Below are 23934 nucleotides of genomic sequence, written 5' to 3'. Positions count from 1 at the left end.
TTTTTTTTTTTCCAGTTCTCATGTAGCTGTGGAAGGAGAAATCTGCTTGGAAGTGGATTCTCCTATGTGGAAGTCTGTACCAATCATAGCAAGACACCTGCTCTCAAGTTAAACTGAGAAGAATTCTTAGAAACTAAGATCATATGTACAATATGAATATCTGGATAGGAAGAAAGGACAGATAAGCAGCTACTCAATGTTTTTTTTCCCTTATGACATAAACAGGATAAGCGTTTTTACACTGAAGCAAAGTGACAGTCTCTTTCTGGATGTGTTCATTCTCCCTGGATCAGACTATCCTTCAGTTATGCTTTGTAATGACCGTTTCTTGTGTATTTTGYTCAAATACCAGAGAAGGTGAGGCCAGCTGTTGAACTTCTAAGAAACAGATTCACAGATGTCTGTGTCTGCCTATTTTGCTGATACTAATCAAGACACTAATGTTTGCACTTTTCATGGAAGGATGTAAAGGTGGGAATAATGTCAGCCTTTCTAGCAGATGAAGTAATAGGCACAAAGTGTGGGCAAGAGAATTACATAAGAAAAATGGACATTTGAAAGTTAGAAGAACGGATGGCAGCTGACAAACCATTTTGCCAGGGCCTGTCTGGCTGTATTTCAATGATGGTATCAGTGTGATGCGAAAACAAGATCTGGGGCTCATATCTTGACTCACAGTTTGAAAGGGATTCTGTTTCCTTATAAGGTTCCTTTACCTTTATTTCTTCTCCCTATATGCAAAGACTTATATGGAGATTAATGATGCAGACTGGTAGTGGTATGTAACTAATAACATAGGAAGTGATCAAAATTTCTGTTCCTATCTTTGGGGACACTGACTGTCTCCCCTCAGTTGGAGGGAATGTAGATGGAATACAAAACCCCATTTCAGAAAATCCTCCCAAGGCTGCAGGCATTTGGTTTTAGTTCAGTTCCTGCTGATCTAATTACCCTAATTTAAATGTGTAAAATAATTAGCTTTTAAGAAGAGTTGTAGATAACTTACCATTAACAGGTCGATATGAAAGATATTGTGCCCTACTTTCAGTAGTGTCTTCAGTGCCATTTATTTTAGTCCTTTTGTCATTGGTTGCCATGTTGCACATAGGAAGGACAGAGAATATGGGGCAAAAAGAGTGCTGGTGCTGAACTGTAAGTGTGACAGAGCCAAGGTAGTCCTGGAGCTGCTTGTTCAGTTGCCGACTCAGGTTCGAATAGCCATCAGGAGCTGCTCCAGCTTACGTCCTGCAATGACTTTTCTGAGCATACACCAATACACTGTAAAAACATAAACCTTCTCCCTAGCTTCTAATGTTGCTTCAGCTCTCATGAGGCCAAAAATCTTCTGTGCTGTTAGCTGCTGCTGTTCTTTCAAAGCGTCACCTTATTGTGCTCAGAATACATCTAGCTGATGTTATACCTGAAACTACTGGCAGCAGACCACAGCCTCTTAGCAGTAGGGGCAACAGCATCATGAACACAAGGTTGAAGAATAATACCTGCTAGGTAAACCTCCCTTCTAAAGACGTTACAGAGAAAGGTGGAGATGATACACTGAAAGCGGAGAGTGGCAAGTGGTTGTGCTATTGCTGGTGTTTATGCTGTTACTGTTTGATATGAATATTGCTGAATTATGAATGCTACTCCCACCTTTTCTTGTAAAATTACTAGTATGTAGCTTACTATTTTGGTGCAAGCCACAGCAATATCCTGAAGTTATTAATGCATGGAGAAATTAATGTGCAGTACTGGCTGGGATTAACAAAACCTCTCTTGGGGAAATTTCCTATTAAAGCAAGCGTCCTAGTAAGTAAAGAGTATAAAGGGAACTGGGATCATCCGGTAGCAACATAACTCAGTACCACTGGCAGTCTGCTCATGGAAAGCTTAGTAATAGAATATTCTAAAGTGAAACTGAGGTGCAGTAAGAGTTCAGTGAGAAGCATTAATGTTCGATCAAGATTTGAATGTGTTGGTAGAGCTGTCTGCGAGGAAATGTGGAAATAGTTTCCTGTCAAAGCCAGGCATCAGGTTCATTACTAGGCATGTTTGTATGGGAAGCTCGCACAGCTATTACCTGCTCTGAAAACTCTGCCTGTGCTCACACGCTCCACAGCTCCAACATTACTGACATGATTTAAAGCCCAGAATAATTACAGTCAATAGAATCGATTCCCTCAGCTCAGTATAGTTGATAATGACCAATTTTGATTTTTGTCACAAATACATTAAAATATGTGGTGTTCAGAAATGGGCCCCATCATTGTCTTTGCTGTGTGTAGAAACACCAGGGCTGACACACATTGTGTTTTGTCTACAGAAGAAAGCAAGCAATGCCAGGAGCAGCTGCTATATGTAAAATCTCTACTGAGAACCTGTTATATATAATGTTGAAAAGGAACAGATATTAAAAAGTCCATTCCTGCTCCGGCTTTCATTAGACTGGGGCACTGATGCAGCATCTCTACCTTCATGATTAAAAATGCATCTTATTTCTAGACTGACCTGTTCAGCTTCTGCTTCCAGCCCTTAGAGCTTGTTATACCTGTGTTGGCTAAACTGAAGAGCACTCTTGCATCAGATTTCTACCAGGAAGTTTTCTGTAGCTGTGATCAAGTCACGCCGTATCCTTTTCTTTGATGAACAGATGAAGCAGTTTTGATTCTTTCAGTGTACAGCATGTTTTGTTCATTCTCATGGCTCTCCTATGAGCCCTGTCCGGTTTTTCAGCATCCTTGAGCTGAGGGCACCAGACCTGGGCAGAGGTTCCCACCGTGGAACAGAGACGACAGCTCTTCCCTCCAGCTCGGTGCCTGGTTATCACAGCTGAGAACTGCATTAGCTCCTCTGGCTGCAGTGGCACCCAGGAGTGGCTGATTGCTAACTATCCAAGCCTTTTCAGCATCCCTTCTTCCCAGGGTATTTCCCCATTTCATAAAAACATATTAGTGGCTATGTTAATTTTCCACTTTTATAAATGACTTCATAAAAGACAGAACAACAAAGAAAAGTCTATTTCTGAATGTCTAGACTAAGTTAAAAGAACACGACTTTTTTTTTTTTTTTTTTTAATGGATAGCCAGCACATTTTAAAATCCCACTGTAGCTCTCTAATTAAGCACGTCGTAATTCATCAAGCCCGGGGCTTGTGGCGGGGCAGCCGTGCGGCGGCGCGGGCGGGCGCAGGCCCGGCTCTGCCCGGCAGGTGGTGCCGCCGAGCCGGCTCCGGCTCCGGGAATAAAGTCGGAAGAAGGCGCGTAGGAATGTGACCGAGATCTGGCTGTTGGTAGAGGGATTAAGCGGATAAAAAAAAAAAAAAAAGAAGAACAAAGAAATTGCGGTCGAGAAAAGAAGCGGCAGAAGTGGCTGCACTTCTTCGGCTGCGGGGGAAAACTTGGGGGGCTGCTGGAGCAGCAGCGGGCAGGCGGCTTTGTCTGCAAGGGTTTGCAAAAGCACCACCTAATCCTGCCGCTCCCCTCCCATGCTGAAGGGAAGAAGGGATCCTGGGAGCCAGAAAGAAGGGGGACCTGCTGGGCACTGCGACGTCGCGGCGGCCGGGGGTGTGCCGAAGTTGCCTGCGGAGCGCCCTGGGCTGGTGCCGGGTGTGGGCGCCCGCAGCCCGGGGGGGTCCGGGCGGCCCCTGCCCTCGCTGCCCCGCACGCCCGGGGATTACTGGGCGTTTCGAGCCAACAGCAAAACTAGCAGATTTCAAAGTGAAATTCCGGAGGAAATTTAAAGAGCATCCGGATCCGGAGAAAGACAGAGAAAGAAAGAGGAAGGGAGAAATAAATCAAAACGTGGAGAGAATCTAAGGCAGCCGACAGAAAGGACGGGAGAGAAAAAAGCTGACACCCAGGCAAAGATGGGGTGAGACTGGCAGTTTATTATTCTTGCATTGCTTTTATTATTCATGGCAGCTGTGCTATTTTTAAGGTAACGGCTAAAGAAATGAAGGTTTTAAAATGCATTTTTTCCCTATTGCAAGCTCGAAAGTTTAGACGTGCCTTTTATTTTAGGGGTTAGAAAGTAGATAATTGCAACTCTCTGCAACTTCTTTAAATAAACTCGTAAGAGAAGCCTCCAGTGATCCATATGTTGTATTAAATCTGAACTGGAGGGGGTGGGGGGATTGGAGCTGGGCTGCGTTTGCAAACTTTCCCAGAAGTTAGAAATTACAGATTTTGTCTGGCTGCTGTGACTTTGGCATACAGTTAAATGGATCCTGTTTGCATTTCTAAATGGATAAATAGCTGATTGAAAATCCCTGGTGGTTACATTTATGATCCCCTCAGATTTTCCAAGGGTGAAATATGCTGCATGGATGTGGCAGTGGTTTTTTGGAATGGAAATAGGAGCTTAGCCTGGTATTTAATTTATGCCCTAGTTATAAGCCACAATCATGTAATTTTAAGGACGTGACATGTTGTTGTGAATTTCTTGTGCAATAAATTCTTCCTGGGTGTTTGAAAGTACAGTGGATCTGTAGGAAGCCTGCCTGATCAACTCCCTCCAAACATTTGGCTTTGACATACTAAGAGAAATAAGTAAAATTCTTAGTGGCTTGTTTTCCTCTTGCTAATTTTCCTCATGGACTATCTAGATAAAATGATTGAACAGTAAAACATAGACTTAAGAGGCAGAAAAGGAAGAGGCAAAAAAATCAAACACCAGTGTGAATCTGACATAGATCCTTTGAAGTTGGCAGAGTATATGCTGATCCAGGTTACATCAGAGAGTGTCCCTATTTTCCTGTAACCTTCTGGTGATCCACAAAGTTACAGTAAAACTCTTAGAATTGCCAGGAAGGGTGTAGCAAGCAGATAGGTTGGGACTAGCGCTTTATTCTCCAGGGTTATGGGATGAATCCTTCTTGGACCTACCATGGTTACACCCAGAAGCTAAGTGACTTCTTTAGAGGGCTGCCAGTTCCCATGAAAAATGTTGAGACAGTGTCATCGTCTCAGTCTGCTTAGGTTTCGCTATATAATTATAGTGCTGTAGTAGCAAGACTATTGTTAAGCCAGAGGTGACATTTCCACCCCAAATTCCCGGTTTTCACTTAAAACTCCTGAGTTAGTGTCTTTTTGCTTGTACGTTGATCACATAGGAATATTGAGTAGCTTTCAGCAGCATTTAGATTCCTCTGGGTGCAAAAGAGATTAACAGAGCATCACCTCTTACATCACTTTCTGACAGTTGATTTTAGTTAACTTATTTTTAAAGCAGGGACTCTGGTCTTCATTCCTCCATATTAGATTTCTTTGTAACCTCCTGTTCTGGTTTTCATGGATAAACTGTCCCTGGACTCTTTTGTAACCACTGCATTGTAGGTATTAATGCATTAGCACTTCTTCTTTGAAGAGTCTAGTTGTAAATAACACTTGATCCTGACAGAAGGGAATTTAGTTATGTCCTAGCTGAGTCTTCGGTAGACATTTGTTCGCATTTCAGATGAACATCTCTGACTTTCTGCCAATGGTATGGTCAAATATAAGCATAGGTAGATGTAACTTGCTTCTAATTTGTGCAGTGTAGAGTTTACTCACTTGTCACGTATATCAAACGATGAATTTGCCCACTCTTGTCTATATTGCCATCCCACCAACCTCTGCTAAGTGGGCAAGTTGAACTGGCCTTGCCAAAGGGGCTGCTGGATGTGCTTTTGGAGCTCTGGCAAGGGCAGGTCTAAAACAGCAGCAGATCCAGATCCGAGCGAGTTGTTCTGCTAAAGCTGAGCAGGCATCCCTGCCTAGAAGCGCCAAGGATGCCGTGGTTCATAAAGAAGATGCACAAGCAGACTATATGTTGGGCGCAGGAGAGTCATGGAGGGTTTTGAAATGCATATATATCTCCAGCGTCTCTGGTTCTAATTATTACTGGCTGTATTTTTTGGAATATATAAAGAATTAGGTGCAATCTGGCTTTGCTATTTTTTAACTTTAAGTGCTTTCCAGCCTTCCAGCAATGGTCTGTGTGTCAAAGAAAGAGCTACTGAAGCTTAGCAGCAGAAGTAACAGTTGTCTCAGAACGTGAATGTGCAGATCACGTCATAGACACCCAGTAGCAGGGTATTCAGCAGCCAAGATACTCTGTAGATGGAGACAGGTTTCCAACAGAAAAATTGTCTCTCCGCTGTGTTATGTCTTTAAATGTCCTTGATCCCCTTTCTCTGTGCCTGACCTTGCATGCTTGCCGCTGTTCCTTACGCTGATCCGACAGGAGCGTATTCAGCCAGGATTCCTATGCTGCCCTTTATCTGCAGGCAGGCCAGGAGGCAGCTGCTTTTCATTCCTGTGCTAAACCCTGCTGGGTAATCCCTTGGGAGTGGGGGAGGCAGAGGGGAAAGCAGCCCATAGCCAGCTTCCATTGCTGGAGCTGCACTGCTCCRCGTTTCCTTTGTGGCTGCGGGGTAGAAGTCTGGCCTCCTTCAATCCCATCTGGACACTAGCAGCATCTATGCATTTTCCCCAAGGTGACATTATGCAGCAYGGAATGAAAGCAAAGCTGCAGCTAAGGGGGCTTGAAAACCTGCCTGGTGGTAAGAGCAAAGGGCTGCGCATCGGCCCTCCCAAACTTGGTTCCCAGCGCAGTGAGGTTTCGCAGTCTGGTGTCTAACAGCCAGTGTCCTGGGGGCTAGTGCCCAAATCCTAGGCAGGCAATATCAATGCACACCCTCTGCGCTCATTTGCAATGGAGCAGTAGTTTCCAAGGGCTCTGGAGGGAGTTACACCCAGTCCCTGACTAAGGCGAAGAGTTAGACTTTGGGGAGAAATGTAATGGGAAAGAGATGAGGTTTGACTCTCAGTCCCATTAACCCAAGCTTCCTCCCCAAACAGCACTGACATACAGTCAGCAGCAATTCAGGCTGCTGAGGGAAGATAAAAGGAAACAAAGAGGGACAGCAGTGGGGGAGGAGGAGAGGGAAGGATTAGTTCTCATGCCCTCTCTGTGCTCCRGTTCTGCCTCTTGAAATACTGGACTCTGTCTCTCTGAAACGCACTTCTCCCCTGAAAAAAACATTTCATCCGGAACAGGCTGCTCAGTAGGTTTCTCGCACACGAGTGCTCTGGCTGGGCGATCCAACAGAAGGAAGAGCCCAGTTCCTGACGCAGCCAGCACGGCCTCCCAGCTGACTCAGCGTGGCGGTGGGCCGAGCTCTAGAGCTGAGCCACATATCTTTCATGCTCACATGCTCTCGCATACCCCTTTCTGCTCYGCACAAGCGGCTCTGTGGACACCCGTCCAGGAAACTAGACTTTGCTTGCTGGGAGAAGGAACTTTCAGAAAGATTGCAGTGTCGATTGAGAAGTTCCCGCCACAGCAGCTAGGAAATCCTTACCATGCTAACCTGGTACTGTGACTAGCAACAGGCCTTTGTCAGACGACCTGTGCTTTTGGGGCTTGTTCGTTGTGGCTGCTTACTGAGACTGGGCGCACTGCAAAAATATGTGCTCTGAAGGTATTCTGCTGCTCGGAGGAAACGTGCCACTGAAATCACCAGCAGGAGTCCCTCCCACCCCCAAGCCCTTTCCTGCTCTCGTGGCTGAGCACTACTGTGCTCGCGGTTCATGGAAGCAGATGATTGTGCTGATGTGGTGCTTTGTGGCTGACAAGGCATTTTTGTTTGTTTTTTAGACGAAGGAGGATCATAGGCTGCCTAGATCTAGAGCAAAGTATTTAAAATGATTACCCTGTCTGCATCCAAGTGCAGAGAGGCTGCTTTCTCTGACAAGTAAATGAATATCCCTGCAAAGAGAAGCCGCAGTGAGAGAGAGGAGGTGCAGGCTGGAGGAGAGCACAAGAACTTCCTAGGGATGCCCTTGGCTGAACCCCATCCAGGAGCACCAAGGCGAAAGCAGTTAATGAGAACTGAGCTCAGCCTCACCAGCATATTTCAGCTACTGCTTTCATGGCTAAAAAGGCCTTATTCCTAAAGCCCGGAGCTATTCATTCAATATTTGTGTTCCTGGAGTGCTTCAAGGGAGAAAGCTTATCCTGAGATTCACCCGCCAAATCTGTCTCTTAAAAATCTGTAGGTAACAGTTGTGTCTAGGATTAAATCCCTATCTTTCGTCACATGCCTCGGTTTGGAATTGATGACAGGACAGAAACATTAGCATTTGTTTGGAGAAAAGCAACTCTGAAAGCTTTCTTCTCCAAAGCAAAAATATCAAAGATTCTTCTCTCTGGTCATAAAGCAAAGAGGGCAGGTGAGCAGGATGTGATAAGTAATTCAGTTAACCAGATAGGCATGTCACAGGCAGGAAGATAGGTTAGTGAGGCCCGAGTTAATGAGGATGCAGAATAAAAGGATCTCAAAGTGGGAAAAATCCTCCAGATTSCACAAAGAATAGGAGAAAAACAAGGACAAAGCGTAAGCCAAATGCAGCTGTGCAGTAGGAAAGAAACCACTCCCCACACCCTCTGTGGAAGAACCCACCCGGCAAAGACATCACTGGATGCAATAAAAGATCTAAAGCAAACAATAAAAACCTGGTTTCCTTTTGAAAAGGTCTGGCAGGAGGGCTACATTTTAGCAGTTGCCCTTAGTTTTAGGAACCTGCTGAAGAGAGTGAGCCTGTAACTGTCAAACAGGGTTTTCCTAAAGAGATGCAATTTGCATTGGAAATACCCAGAGAAAGTGGAAGCAATAAAGCATAATTTTCTCTAAGGAGGCCATGCAGTGTAAAGACCCCAACAGGCATCTGAGATTGGGGTTGGGGGGAGGGAGGGAGAGAGAGAACAGAGAAAATGTGGTGAAAAACACTGGAGCCGCCACAGTGCTATAGAAATGCAGACATAGAGATAAATGTCTTTCTGAACAGCTCTTGCAAAGGCTGTCCCTTCATCTAACCTGGGTTATTCCTTAAAATGGGAAAATGTTTCTTCATAGGATTTTATATCATTATCTTGTGGCAGGAGGATGGTGGTTAGAGTGGAGAATATGCCCTGTTCCTAGCTCTGTCAGTGACTCCCGTGGCTTGAACCAAAAATCTCTTCACCTTTTTACTTCTGTTCTGCTGTTAGACTCATCTGCAGGTTTAAGAGTGTTTCTCTCGTGAGGACTGGAGAATGAATTCTGTGAAATCCTCCATTAAAGGCGTCTCTAGCGAAGGGATTAAAGGTGGCTTGCTGTAAGGGGTGTGTGCGAACGCTCGGCGCAGAGGTGCGAGATGGGCTGCGAGGCAGGGCTGGCCAGCCGAGCTCCCAGCAGCTTGGTGTCGGCAGCTCCGCTTCAGCTGGGACGTTGTGTTATTGCAACGTGGCGGGACCGTGTTCCTGTGGTGCCCCTGTATATATGGATTCCTGCGGGCGCGTGCGTTGCAGGTGCATCAAGGGACAATCAGGGGACAGCACCTCTTGGAGGTGACTTGTCTCCCTTTCTGCTGCGAGTGAAATTCTCCAGGGCATTCTCGGTGTAGCAGCACTGGATTATGTTAGATCCCGCTTATGGAAAGGCCTGCAGGAAAGCCTGTAAAGAGGAGGGTAGAGCCCGTATCCAGGCAGGACCCTCAAGGACAGTCCATACATCCAGTGACATATATGTTCAGAATATCACAGAATAGAGGGGCCAGCACTGTTTTTTAATCTTCCCCAGACTTTGCCTCATTTTATGCCCACTGTCCCCCCTGCTAGGTAAATGTGGCACTGGTGCCAGGGACTGAATTGATGCCATCTGTACCTCCTTGGCGTAGGGCAGCGCTTGCAGGGTTTGCTTCTCCACCAGGGTCTTGGGGRTATGTCAGTGTGCCCTAACCTGATGGGGCCCCTCGTCCGGTTAGCGAACTCGGTTCCTTTGGCCTGTTCAGTCCTTTGCTACTCTGCAGAGACCATAAATTAAGAGGACAAATAATGATTTGCTGTCCTGGCAATCGCGAAATAAGCAGCTATTCATTAAGAAATCAATCTGAATGCTGTAGTGATGGGAATAATATAAGAACGAAGGTGGAAATGAGACCAGCATGCAGTTTTACACATTGGTTTGATGACCACTGAGTCAGAGACTCCAGTCAGTGACCGAATCAGAGATGATTGATTCATACTCTGTATTCACGTGTCCTCCCCAAATACCCAGTGACCTTTTTCCAGCTTCTCTCTTTGAGGAGAATCACCGGAATGACATCTTGTTGCAAGAGGAGACAGTAGGGTCTTTACTCAGACAGCRTTCTGGAGCAAGGTGCTTTTTTTTATTGTGAGAAACCCATTAGAAATAGCTAGATTAGTTAGATCACCTCTTCATTTTGTTTTTAACTTTTCAGTTTTGCCTAGTAGCTGGAAGTCTGCTGCTGAATATTACAGAACATTCATCAGGGCAGGTCATTTTTAAGCTATCAGTGGGATGTGGAATAGCTAAATTTTGCCCTTCCCCCTTGGGCTGTGAACAAATGCTGGCAGAGACAAGATCTGGATCCTTTCCAGTTGCCATCAGGCACTTGCTGATCATGTCTGTATTTAAGCCAGATCTTTGTCCTTTCACTCATTTGCTTCGTTTTTCTTAATTATCTGCGAAGGACAGCCCTGGGGGGATGTAAGTGGTTTTATTTACACATGCCCTTTTCGCTGCTATGTCTGTATTGTTACAGGGACTCCCAGCTGGGAGCAGGAAAAGAAGTGTCAGCGTTTAGGGATGTGTGGAGTATCCAGCATATGCACTTAAAACACAGAGGGGAAAAAGGGCTATAGAGGGAGAGAGAACATGACAGTTTGAATCCTAGGCACTTGTGAGACTATTTTTAAATGCTTTGTAGTGTTTTTGGAAGCAAGAGGTCAGCGGCTTGGCCAGAAGCAAGCCGAACACAGATGAGCGCTCTTTAGACATTACTCTGCTCCTGCATCTTAGATCTGGCCTTCAGGACCTGTGCTTTTTCTGAACTTCTTTCTGCACGTACACCAGACCCGGCAACCCTGCCTGCACCCACACCTTGCTATTCCATTCAGCTGTGCTGAACTGTGCCAGACTGCGCTGTGGTGGTTTGCTGCCAAAGAACCGTAGAAAGGCTGAGTTAGAGCCATTTTCATTTGTGCCTTGTTGGAGATGTGCCCCCAGATTTGCAGGCTTCATGGGCTCTGTCCCCAGGAACTCTCCAGAGCTCACATCCGTATTCCCACATCAATGTATTCTCAATTCCTATTTCTTGCTTTTATTCTCTCTCTTTCAGTTCGTACCACTACCTTCTCTCTCTTTCTGTTTTTGTTGTGCTCCACCACTTAGACCCTAGGAGAGCTTTTGTTTGCTAGGGTTTGCTTTAACCTTGTCAGACAAGTAAGTGAGCACTGAAAGGCAGGTTACCAGTCTAGCCAGAATCCCCTACAATGAATTTCTTTTACTAGCAGGATACATTTTGTATCATTTGCTGGATTTAAAAAGCAGATTTTTTTCCCCTACACCAGCACTTCAAAAGGAGCCTGAACATCTCTGTGCTGTCCTCAAGCAGAGCACAAAGTTCCCTTGAGCACTACCTATAGAGCTTAAGTAACTGCTTCCTAGAAAGCACTGTCCACATGCCGGGCTGGCGCTGTGCTCAGGTAGTTATGAGAAGGAAAAAGATGTGCTAGCCCCATAAAGCTGTCTCTAGGCTCCGTTATTAGGGATGTGCAAGTTGGCAGCAGCTATTCCCATTTGCAGTGACGAAAGGGGAGACATGAAAGATAATTTCAGGAGCTGCTGCATATTTTGCTTCCCTCAGAGGTACGTGAGTGCAGGAATTCCCTCCTTGGCACCAGGCAGGCAGGTGAAGTTGCAGACATGCCCTGCTGCTGTTGCTGCCAGTTTGCTTTCTGTTGGAAACAAAGCACATCTGGTGTAACTGGCAGCAGGCCTATTTGGAGAATTTGAGATTTGTACCTTTGTAACTGGACTGGATAGACCGTTCTGAGGCAGCATGCAGTTGCTCCAGGGAAGACCATGAAGCATCAACAACATACAAGGTGTGTCAAGGCAGCAGTGATTACAYAAAGGCATTAAAAGTAGAGCACCCTTCCCCATCAACACCTTCAGCGGTGCATATTTCAGCATAGCTGAGGCCAGGGAGAGAGTGTGAATGCCCAGGGCCGCGTGCTGGCTGAGGAAGCAGTCAGCTCAGCCTGATATGAGTGGAAAAAGCGTGTGCCAATACCTGTAAAGATGGGCTATTCTCCGGTCTGACAGGCTTTCCAGTGGCATTTTATTTTCCATTCCTGGTACTTGGAAGGAAAGTAATGCTGGCTTTTGTGGTTACTGGCGCTGTAATTACAAGACAGTAGGCATCCTGATGGCCCCCCTGAGCCTCTTCCATCCTGGAGTGATCAGTAGGAAGACTGTGGGCAGTTACGGGTACTAAAAGACGCTCAAAGTTGACCTGCTTGGAGGCAGCGCTAGCAGAGGGGCTGGGGAGTCTGGGCTCCCTGCCCCTTCTAAAGGCATCCTTCACAGTACGAGTTCGCTATCTTACCCCTTTCTTGCCTTTTCTTTTTGAGACATGCGGAGTGTCAAGTGCAGGTGATAAGGGGCAGAGCGGGGTGGGGGCCATTTGCTGGAGAGACTAATTTACAAAGCAAACGAGTAGCATAGCTGTCTCAAATGCCATGGGGAGACAGCACAGGGCAGCAGCAGGGGTTCCTCATCGCTGCGGTCTGGGATCGTGCCTGGCTCTGTGCAGTGCGGGGCAGGCGGTGCACACAGCGGGCGAATTCCCAGGTGCCGCTGCAGCACCGTCCCGTGGGCAGGGAAGGGTTATCTTTGGGAATGTCGGAGAAGGCTTTGTCGGGGCACATGGCAGGGGACAGTCCGGTACATTACTTGGTCTGAAACCTGCTGCGGTCAGCAGGATGCTTTCCATTGACTCTGGGTGCAGGTCTCACTGATGAATAGTGAGCACAAGAATAACTGCTGTGCGTTTGAGGGGTTATCTCTGAGGAGGGTTTTCCATCACAGTGTCACTGCAGCCGGCGTCATGTGTGCATTACTGGAAACACTGGAGCCTTCCAGTCTCCCCTGTGGCCCTCTCCCAACAGCCGGCTCCTGCTGCCAAAGGGATTTACTCCAGTTACACAGCTCACTCAATTAGCTCCCATGACAGGGAAGAAAGCTTATTCAGTGATAAGAAATCATTACAAATTACAAGCTTTAAGAGTTTGGGACAAATGAACCCCCTAAATGCTGCCTGGTTGCACGCTCTGTCTGTTCTCTATGTGATAAATAACAGCTGACTTTTCCATCGCTAGGAAATGAATCACTGTGGAGGCAAAACCAAAAAGGAGCCTCAGTCCAGCTAGGAGACCTGGGAAGGAAGCTGCTGGAGGAGAGACCCGTACTAACTCCGCTGGCCTGTAGTCTGTCTTACCCTTACTAACAAATGTCAACAACTAGGTAATGTCCTTCCTTTGTTCTGTCTGACCCTAGCCCGGGGCTTGGGGATTAAGATGCAGAAATGTAGGTTGTCTGAACTCTGTGGATGCTGTGTCTCAAAGGATGAGGTAGGGCTAAAGCCATGAGCCATATAAAATAGAGTATCTGTTAGCAGAGCCCAGAGAATTTGAGTCTCATTCCAAAAATGTACTACAGCTGGCTAAAACCAGCCGGAGAGGATGCTGAGAAGGGGCTGGTCTAGACCTGCTTGCAGTCTGCCTCTGAACAAGAGATCTGAGTCTAGGATTGCAACCTGGGAACCAGGCTGGTGACTGGAAGGTAGAAGGGAGGATTTTATTGCATTCCTAAGCTTTGGTGATGAGTTCAGAAAGCACCAGGTACAGTCATCTTCAGGTAGAGGGGAGGGTTTGTTCATTGCGGCTGTGAGGCCTTGAAACGGAGCAGGAATATAAATTTCTGGATTTCAGGGACTTGCACGTAGCAGAATTGTGACTGTGCCCTGTCTGCAGCTGTTGTGCTTGGGGAGGGTGTGTGGGATGTTTCCAGTCACATCAGACGCCACCAAGTCTAGGTAAAGAATGCGACAGTGGCCAGTGCCTGGGGTTTTAAAGCAAAGTCAAATAAAGACCACCAAGCCCTGATGCACCTGGGCTGTTGTGTCATGGAAACATTCCTTCCTGCCTCCTGAAATGCTCATGTTACATCCTGATGCCTGAGACTTGATTCCTTAGCTCCGCTCACATATTACTGGTTACAAAATCCAGGCAGCACTTGGTTCAGTGCTCTCTTGCAGCAGCTGCACATTGTGTGGTGAAGTGTTTCCTTTGATTCATTCTTAAGTGACCCACTTTTAATCCTGTGATGTGACCTCTTACTGCAGGATGCGCTTCCCAAGCATGAGTCAAGGAAGGAAGAGCTGTGTTGAGGGGAAGGCACTTTTTGTGCTCATATCCAAACGCATTCTACATCCACCCGTTCTCTTAGAGCTCCGCTCACAGATCTCCTGGGAAGCACAGCTAACGCAGCAGCCCGAGAATCATATACCAGGCAAAGTCACCATGAACTGCCTGCTAAGGTGCATGGGGATAGTGAAAGAAAGCTTCAAATCAGGCTAAAAATATTGTAACCACAAGTCACTAGTGTAATTCTGTTGCTCCAGCTGTGTTGTGCAGGACCGTCTGATACGCCCAAAATGTGAGATTGTGACATCCTATTTGCATATTTGCCTGCAAGTTGCATGTCCATCCTTGGTATATGTGCATAAGAGACCTCAGGGTAGTAGCCAGATATTGCTGGCATGATCAGGCTGTGGTCTCTGGGAATATCTGAAGACTGCAGAGGAGGAGAGAGAAGTTCTTGAGGAAAGTAAGAACCTCTACCTGTAGTTCAATGGCCATGGTGGCTTTGTTACCATAGCAAGGGTATTTTCATAGGCCAAGGTCACTAGCATGCAGGGAAAGCTGCTGCCATTATGCTGCCTGAGTCGTGGGCAAATAGGAGGCATAAACAGCCCTGAGGCTTTTACTTTGAAATAGCATCAGCCAGCAGTCCCCAGCAGTTCATGAGTTTTAGAAGAATGCCAAGGATGCGAGATGCTCCCTGGGAGAGCACAGAGAAAGCCAAAGATCTCAGAAATGGAGCTCACAGGACTGATGGAGGACATTGGTCCTGACTCTCCTCATAAGGAGGGACACTAGATGATACCAGCCCAGATAGTGGACAGTTGCTACTCCCTGTGCAGAGGCTCAGTGAACTGCTGCTTGTTGAGAGGTGCCGGGTCCGTGGGAGCTGCGGGGCTTAGCACCTAGCATCTTGGATCCTTGGAGAGGAGGCAAAGAGCAGAAGAGCCTCCAGCAGTGCAGAATGCAGCACAAGTGCAAGGAAGTCGTGCACTTGCCATGTTGCTCAGCTTCCCCTTTGCCCTGACAGCTCTGTTCGTTTCTGTTGCAGGGAGCAGCCAATCTTCAGCACCAGGGCCCATGTTTTCCAGATCGACCCTGCCACCAAACGGAACTGGATCCCTGCCAGCAAACACGCCTTGACTGTCTCCTATTTCTACGATGCCACACGCAATGTGTACCGGATCATCAGCGTGGGGGGCACCAAGGTAGGGGACCTTTGCTGACAGTATCGCACAGCTTAACAGCAAGTTTCTCTCCAGCCAAAGTCTGTTCTGGAATTGATGCTTTCTGTGTCGAGCTGATCAGTTTTCAGCATGGGGCACTCCAGCATCTTCACCACAGGGAATGGAAGGTAAAAGAGTGTCTCCATGCTCAAGTGTATTTAGCATTAGACAGTAGACTTTGTGCTGGTGAAAAGCATGTCCTGCAGGCCAATGCCCTCTCTCCCCAGAACATGCAAAGCACAATTGCTTTCTGAGAGCCTTGGTCCCATGGGAAAACCAACCCCCATAGATATAATGAAATCACAGAAAGACAGAGGTTGAGGGGCTCTCAGAGGTAGTCAGTTCAGTCATGTCCACAAAACAAGATTGACTCTCCCTAAACTGTTCTTGACAGAAGTTTTCCTGATTTTTTTCTGAAGACCTCCAATGGCAGAGATTCAGCAGTTTTCCCAGGCAATTTGTTTTGGTTCTACCCTAACCAACAGAGCGTGTTTCATAATAGCTAGCTCTGAGTGCTGTTTAAGCCCTTTCCTTTTTTTCATACTTACCATGAAAATGGAGAACATCAGAAAGTTGTTCAGTCCCCAGAGATGCTCTGTCTCTTATCTTTTCTTCCAGCAATGGAGGCTCACTGAAGCTGACTATGCTTTTTGCAGTAGACAGCAAAATTGAGATTTTTTTCATGTCACACAGCCAGACTAGAAAGACTTTTGGTCACCACAAGCCTGAACAACTTAAAAGCCATGGCTCCTACCCCCAGTTCTTAGAGCACACAGTGATTACAGTGGTCAGAGCACTCCTGAGACATCCCACACTGTCACCCTGTGCAGCAGGACAGAGGTTCCTCTGACTCTCATTCTTCCCTCTCTCTACAGGCGATCATCAACAGCACTATCACCCCCAACATGACCTTCACAAAGACATCCCAGAAATTTGGACAATGGGCAGACAGCCGAGCCAACACAGTTTATGGTTTGGGCTTTGCTTCAGAGCAACATCTCTCCCAGGTAATGCTGTAGGTGCTGGCAGAACTTTGATCCCAGCAGGGGGAATGGCCCAGAAACCCTGAAGGAGATATCAGCCTCAGGAGAAAAGACTTCAGGATCCTGGTGTAATGCTGTTTGCACTGTGCTAAAATCTATTGCTTAGCTAATTCCCCAGCCCTGACTGCCAGAATCATGGGTAGGGATGGGAAGGGGCTATTTCCTGAATTTTATTGTTAACTGAATAGCAAGTAAAAAGCATGTTGAATGAAGTAGCAAAGTGAGGAAGAAATGAAGTAGCAAAGTGAGGAAGGATAGCCTGGGCATCAATTCTAGCTTGTTCTGCATTTCAGTTTGGCAGCAGAGTGACTTTACCACTCCCCTCTAGTTTGCAGAGAAATTCCAGGAAGTGAAAGAAGCAGCCCGTTTGGCAAGGGAGAAGTCCCAGGATAAAACAGAGCTGACCAATCCTGCCCTGAATATCACATCTCATCAGGTAACGCTCGGAAACGGGGGTGGGAAAAGCACATTGCAGAGAGAGGGCTGCTGGGGAAAATGGTCACTGTGCTGATCTCCTCAGGTAACTTGTGTATGCCTCTCCCTTTCTTTCACCCTGAGGGCTTTCTTGCCACACACTGGGGAGATTCACATTTTGATGACACCTATGGCCCTGAGATCACTCTACTGAGGCAGATGAAGTGGATTAATTAATTACTACTTAAGTGGAGCTCCTGGGAAGGTTCATACCCCTCCCTCTTTGCCRGTTAAGGTGTCAAAACCACTTGATGACTGATAAGGCCACACTAGAGGAGTCATTTTGCTCTTCAGAGCTATTCAGTCTCCCTGGGCTCAGTGTGACAATGATGGGCGAGCAGCATATGGGAGTGCAGGTCACCTGGATGAAGACTGTGGGAAGGAAAACATATRGCTTTTGCAACCATTTGGTTCCCTTGCTGGATGTGTGTGGGGGGGTTCCCTCCCAAGTGTCTCATAGGTGAAGGTGCTGGCCCTGGTGGTCCATGGAAAGACCAAGTGATTTCTTAGAGCTACTAACTAGGGAATCCTGGCCAAACTTTTTCCATTTCTGTCTTATTTCTACTGTGGAAGAGAAGTAGCTGTGCTATGAGAGCAGAAATCACTCTGCCCCTTTGCAACTCTCCACTGTTGTAGAACTGCAAGCATGACAGCCAGTCATTCAATTTTCTTTTCCCCAGGAGACCAAGGCAGAAARCTTACGCTCGTCACAGGTCATTCTCGCGTGTATTGCACTTGCAATTGTTACCTGTYTCCCTGTATAGCTAAACCACCTCCAGCAGCAGCAGGATGCAGGGGAGGGGATATGCTGCAGGGAACTTTACCCCTCTTYTCCTCATGGTGCAGCAGTTCAGAGGTGACAGTAAAGTTGCCCTCCCAAATGGTGCACTCCAGAGGTGACTGTACGTTTCCCTGAGCTCCAGGCAGTAGGAGAGAAGCTGTAGGATGGAGGACACCGCGTTCTCCTGGTTGAGTACAGATGGAGTGGCAGCAGAGGAGGAGGAGGGAGTGCGAACAGTACCTTGGCCTGCAGGGAAAAGAAGGGGAGGTGGAGGCGGTGGCTCTGCAGAGACTGGAAATGCCATGTGGGGTGGAAAAAAGGGGAAAATCTGACTGGCTTGTTGCTGCCACAGACTCTGCCCCATCCTAATGGSTGGCAAATGAAGGCAGGAGTAGAGTAGAACATGAATAGTAGAGCCAAACTTTTAGGCAAAAGACTCTCTGGTCAGCAACTGTTGCCCAAGACAGTGATTCACAGTTGGCTGCAGCYATGAGAGCTCCCCTGGCCTGGGAGACGGAGGCTGGGTTTTGGGATGTGCCTTCTTATCCTGTTTACACCACGCAAAATGTGTCAGGAGTCAGAGCAGGACACATCCATCTCTCCTCCCTGTGCTGCTATGGCAGCTTGCAACAGAAGGGATAAGGTGGCTGGAAGTGAAGGTTAAATACAGATCAGGGAAATTGCCTCAGATTCTTCATTCTTACCTRATTCAGCAGCACTAAAACTGCTGCAACGTGAATGCATACTCACTTTCCCGTTTGGCATGTCCCGTCTCGGAGCTCACACACAAGTATGCAGGGCCCCAACGTGCAACCATCCGGCAGCCAGCACACTGACACACAGCAACACATGCCGTGTCCTCCGCCTTGCGGGYATGCGCACCTTGCCCTGTGTTTCCTGCCTCCCCCAGCCTGCACGTGCGGCAGCCCATCTACCCGCTGCAAGCCAGCGCACACACATACTCCTTTTTCACTGTCCCATGGCTGATTTTCAATCTTTACATTACTAGAGCTACACATGTGAGTCTCATCCTTGAATAATTAATTGTGTTGCTGTTTGCCAGTGAGGAGAGAGCAGATCTGCCTCCTGTAATTAAATCAGGTCTCCCTGATTTTCTGCCTCTCTGCTAGTTTATTTAGGCTCCAGACTTTCGGAGCTGTGGAAATCCCTGGAGAGCAGCTCTCCCCCATTCTCTAGGACCTTGTAGGCCAATCATCATCCCGTTTAGCATCTCCATCACAGAGTATGTCAGTGGGGATGGTATAGGCAACAAAACAACGTGGAGCATCTTTAACTGTCATCAGTTTCAGCTGGAGTCACAGGGGTCACACATCAGAACAGGAAGCTTCTGCCCCTTCCCTGCCTCAGTTTCTCCACCTGTAAAAGAGGCTTGTAGGTGAGGCAGATCTGTGTTTTGAAGGTGTCAGCTCTTGATCACTCTCTGGAAGGTTTCTTGAAGCTGCTGTTCAATACATCTCATGGCCCTGCCTGGCTCTATTTATAGATGTCAGCTGACTCCAAAGGCAGGTGGCTGTCCTTACCACTGGCATTTGAGGGCTACCTATCAAGTCCAGCAGGCTCACCAGCCACCTGGTCTCACAGCCCCCAACTTTAGTATCCCTGAGGCTCAGTGCTCAGGGTGTCTTTTTATAGCTGTTTGCCCTGTCTGTGCCAAGTCTTYTCCCTGCTGCGAGAGACGTGAGGGGAGGCTGTGAAGGCAGGGTCTTTTGGAGGGGTTGGAGGAAGTAAAGTCCACTGTGGTGTTTGTACATTCATGTCTGCTCCCCTGTTGGTTCCTTCCAGCCTGTGAGCATATGAATTGTGTGTCTCTGCTAGCTCTGATGTATGCAGGAGCATGGAGCCATAGAGAAGGGGCATCCTTTGGTGCAGGGACTCTAAGTCTCTCCTCCCATACCTTTGGGAAGTGGGTGCTGCAATCCTCTGAGCAATAACAGCATCCCCCTCCCTTGAGCCTGGTGTCTTAATTCAAGGTACAGAAGCTGGACTCACAACTGAACCCAGGTGGCCGGTCAGGTCTGTTCTTAGAGTTTAAGTCTTTCCACTGCACTGAGAAACAGCAAGAAAATCCTGTTATAGGGCTCAGCAAAACCCTGAATGCCTGAAACAGCCAGCTTGAGCAGTTTGGTGTGTTGTGTCCAGCCACAAGGCTCAAGTTACAGGCTGTGACATCACTGGCATTTTTCAAGGGGAAGTTGAGGGCCAGAGAGTTCACCACCTCAAATAAGGAGGGAGGAATAGCTGCCGTGTGCAAGCTGTGAGCCCACGTGCTCAGGGTGTCTGTCCACTGGGGTAGCTGCCCCAGCACGGCGTGGCGACAGGGAAAGGGAGGACGTGGCAGCAGAGCAGGGCAGCTGCTGAAAGGGAGAAGCTGAGCAGGACACACACTAACTTACCTATCTGAGAGGAATCCCCTGCTGCTGTGCTCTAGTCCTTCCTGGTGGGCTGGGATAGATGCTGTGTTGTCTGTCGCTCCTTCTGCACTGCTGCACAGCCAGCAGCAAAGCAGCCGCCCTGGAACAGAGGAGGAACTCTGTCCACACAGCCTCTGAAATCATGATTACGCCATGACTGGTGCTGATGAGCCATATGTGAGGCTCTTTGCTACCCCTTGTCGTGTTGAGCACAGCACTGCCTAGAAGCTAGGGATCAAAAGCCAGAGTTGCTCACAAGAGTGTAGTGGCTGAGAACTAGCCCTGGGGCAGTTAAGGACCCAGCCTGTGAATGAGTCTGCAGAGAGCTTGTGGCCACATGTCTTCGTCCTTGCTGCTGTACGATAACCACCTCTTCCTTCTCTCCCAGGTACTTCCCAGCCCCATCATCAGCTCCAATGGACCAGGGGAAGACAAGCTATTCCGAAGCCAAAGTGCCGATGTTGAGATAACAACAGAGAAGGAGCGGCTGAAGAAGATGCTTTCGGAAGGGTGAGGCTGCCTTGGGTGCTCTCTGCTCCTGGCTCCTAAACTGGCTATTCCAGAAGAATTTGGAGAGTGTCTCTGTCATCCCAATGCTCACAGAGTCCCTGAATGACAGGGTGGTCCCAGCCCAAATGCTGTCGACTCAGTGTTTCCTCTTCACATAGCCAAGTAACGTCCCAGGTCCTCCGCCATACCCATTTCCCTCCTTCTCCAAGGTTTTTCCAGCTTGGAGGTGAAATACGCTGCTTAGGCAATGCGGGAAAGAGAATGCTTGGTGCCCACAGCAGTGATAGCTTGATGCCAGTTATCTACAGATCAGTAGTCTGTGATACCAGAAGATGTTCACACTTCTCCAGCTGGCCTAAGGCTGCATTTGTGTTAATTCCCCTGATGATTCCAGCAAAGTCCCTGCTACTTCTGGTCTTTGTCTAGTCAAAAGACTCCAGGCTGGATTCTGCCCTGTAGCTCCCATTGAGCTCCCAACTAAACACTTAGAATATATTTAAATTAAAAGCAAGTGTCCTTTGCTACCTTCTCCTAACTGTGGGATGGTAGTGGTTTTATTCAAAGCAAACTCAGATCTAATGAGGGTTTAAAAATGGATTCACAGTCCCACGTTGCAAAGCCCCTTTCTCGTAGCTGTATCTCTCCCCAGCCATTAAACTCACAGTGTGATTTCTGCAGTTTCAAGCAAGACACATGGTGTCCAAGTGAAATATTATCTGGGGATAGAGGAAAGAGATGCAAATTCAGGGCTGGAATATGCATTTAATTTTGGGAAGCAAAATCAAAGCCAAATTGAAAGCAATGCAGGAGCAGGGAGCTGCTCAGCACTACCAAGAGCATGGTTCACTGCATGTTTGCACTGGAGGGAAGAAACCTTCATGGTGAGACTCCCCTGCACACTCTCCTGTTCTCTCACACAGTTCAGTGAGTGAGGTCCAGTGGGAAGCTGAGTTCTTCAGCCTCCAGGACAACAACAACAAGCTCGTGGCTGCTCTCCATGAAGCCAATGCCAATGTGGACCAGTGGAAGAAGCAGCTGGCTGCGTATCAGGAGGAGACGGAAACGCTGAGGCAGCGGGTAAGATGAGGGTGCTTGCAGAGCTGGTCAGAGGAAACCCTGTCCCAGGAACAGATGATGCCCTTGGCCCCGTGTTCCCCTCAGTTTCCACAGGCATCAGCAGGAGTCAGGCTGCGGATCTGAGATGCTGCATGAACCTGGCAGGGAGAACATGTCAAGGAATAAGGCCACATAACCAGGGAGCCCTCACAAGAGCTCCTGTTCTCTGCAAAGCAAGCTGTGGGAGCACTGAGTCCCCCTGGATAAAGGGAGGAAGCCAGAGCACAAAACCAGAGAATAGAGGCTTCCCTCTTAGATTTTCTGGGAGTGGTTCCCAGCTGCCAGCAATATCGAATGAGGGCCGCGCTCCCCTGGAGCTGGGTATCAGGACAGTCTTTTGACTGCTGAGAGACAGGATGAAAATTGCTCTATCTGCTATAATTAGCTTGGATCCAAGCTGCAGCGTCATGAAACCCGGGTGGCACAGTACAAACAACCCCTTGTTTGGTTGGAATAATAGGATCTTTTGACCTATGTAATGTCAGAGAGGTCACGGATCAACTGAGGGGGCCTGTGTGCACGTCTGGGTAGAGGAGTGACAGTCACACGGTCAGGCTCATTGGGAGGGAAGAACTGCAAAGCATTTGGGAAAGGGTTTTAGGACCTTTGGGGTTTGGCTGGGAAGGGACTCTCRAGCCCTGGTGAAGGAGGCATAAAGCTATTTCACTTCTAGATCGCTCATTCAAAAGACAGCAGGGATTTATAGCAATTAACAGCTGTTTCTGCTTGATGGCTGTTGTGTGGCCGGTCTGTGCAGTAAACAGCCATCCCCCAGGCTTCACTGTGCCCACTGCTAATTCTCAGTGCTGAAGTCAGACAGTAAAAGAGCTGCGCAGAACAAGTTTTCTCCTCTGCAGCAGAATCCCATCCTAGGTATAGCAAAGACCTTGATTATGCATATGCAGAGGTGGGAGGGGGCTGGCTGGGACAAGCTGCCCTTTCCCTGCCGTTGCTTTGGGAATATTTAACTGTTTGGTGGCTGCTTTCACAGCCAGGAGATATGAGTGAGGATCTCGTGAGCCTCAGGCAAAGGGCAACTACTGGGGACCTTGCAGAATCACAGACGGGATTAGAACTCAAGGAAATATCCAGATTTTTGTCCCTATACCATAGCATTTTGGGAAAAGAGCTGGTTCATGAAGGGTTGATTCTGGCTGTGACTCTGCAAGCCTGACAGCTCACGACTCCTGTTACACAAACCTCAGCGCAGGCCCAGTCCGGCCAGCGTGGCCCCGCCACCCCTGCTTGTAGGAGAGTGTCACACTGGGGTTCAAGCCCCATTTACGCGAGAGAGCCCATCACTGAAGCTGCACTCGTAAAGCTCAGTGCAGACCTCCTGAGAGCTCAGGGCCCTGCAATAGCTGCTGCAGACCATCTGATGAGCCTTTGAAAATGAATCCTCTCCATGAATAATTTAAGCCACTGGGCTGCATTTTTCAGAAATGGGGAGAATGCCTGGGCAAACCCTTCTCCCCAGCTTTGCTGTGGTAGAGCTGCAGCAACTCCCTTGCCCTCAGCAGTCTCTGCGCAGGGGTGTAAATGGAGCTGGATCTGGCCATCACTGTGGATTGTAGGCTCGTGTGCTTGATGTCAGCCAGCCAGACTTTGTTGGAAGTGTGAGACTGCAGGAGAAGGCAGAGAGAGAATCTCGAGCCAGATTTCTGCTTCGATGTGTTTCTGTGCATGATCTGCACAGCGAGGAAGGAGGGAATTTTTGCCCAACAGCCACAGGGTGGGAGCTGCTACCCTGTTGTGAGCCCAGTTGTGTTTGCGACAAAGCCAAAATGCAACAGAGAATGACTGTCAGTGATAAGGCATCAGGACGTTCCTGTATCTCTGAGCACACCTTCCCCACTCCTGCTTCCATGTAGGTAGCAGAACTGGAGTCGCAGGGGGCTCACGATTCCTCCAGTGAGAACAATAAAGAAGATCTGAGCCAGACCCTGGAGGAGCTGGAGCTGCTGATCAAGACAAAAGATGAGGTAATACCCCTCCAAAGCAGAGCGAAGCCCAAAGCAGGGTTAACTGTGAATCACCGACACCCAGTCTGTCATCACAGCTTGTCTGAGATCAGAGCACACCTTGCGCTGTTACGCACGCTGCCT

General features: G+C 48.0%; 1 protein-coding gene across 3 annotated transcripts in view; it reads left to right on the top strand.

Moving 5' to 3' along the window:
- HOMER3 (homer scaffold protein 3) overlaps window positions 1-23934 on the top strand; it is a 37476-nt gene that overhangs the window by 9569 nt on the left and 3973 nt on the right. The window contains exons 1-8 of one of the 3 annotated variants that reach the window (XM_026064841.1): window positions 3295-3867; window positions 13204-13348; window positions 15299-15455; window positions 16349-16480; window positions 16845-16952; window positions 20592-20713; window positions 21634-21790; window positions 23701-23811. In XM_026064841.1, coding sequence (XP_025920626.1) covers window positions 13335-13348; window positions 15299-15455; window positions 16349-16480; window positions 16845-16952; window positions 20592-20713; window positions 21634-21790; window positions 23701-23811 — 801 coding nt within the window. In that variant the 5' untranslated portion in view covers window positions 3295-3867; window positions 13204-13334. Of the gene's footprint in view, window positions 1-3294; window positions 3868-13203; window positions 13349-15298; window positions 15456-16348; window positions 16481-16844; window positions 16953-20591; window positions 20714-21633; window positions 21791-23700; window positions 23812-23934 lie in introns of those variants that run through there. The other 2 variants (XM_026064842.1, XM_026064844.1) reach the window with 2 other exon arrangements.

The sequence above is a fragment of the Apteryx rowi genome, unplaced genomic scaffold (assembly GCF_003343035.1).
Source record: "Apteryx rowi isolate R43461 unplaced genomic scaffold, aptRow1 scaffold_220, whole genome shotgun sequence".
NCBI lineage: Eukaryota > Metazoa > Chordata > Aves > Apterygiformes > Apterygidae > Apteryx > Apteryx rowi.
Note: the sequence above shows the minus strand (reverse complement) of the source record. Positions and strands in the feature narration are given on the sequence as shown.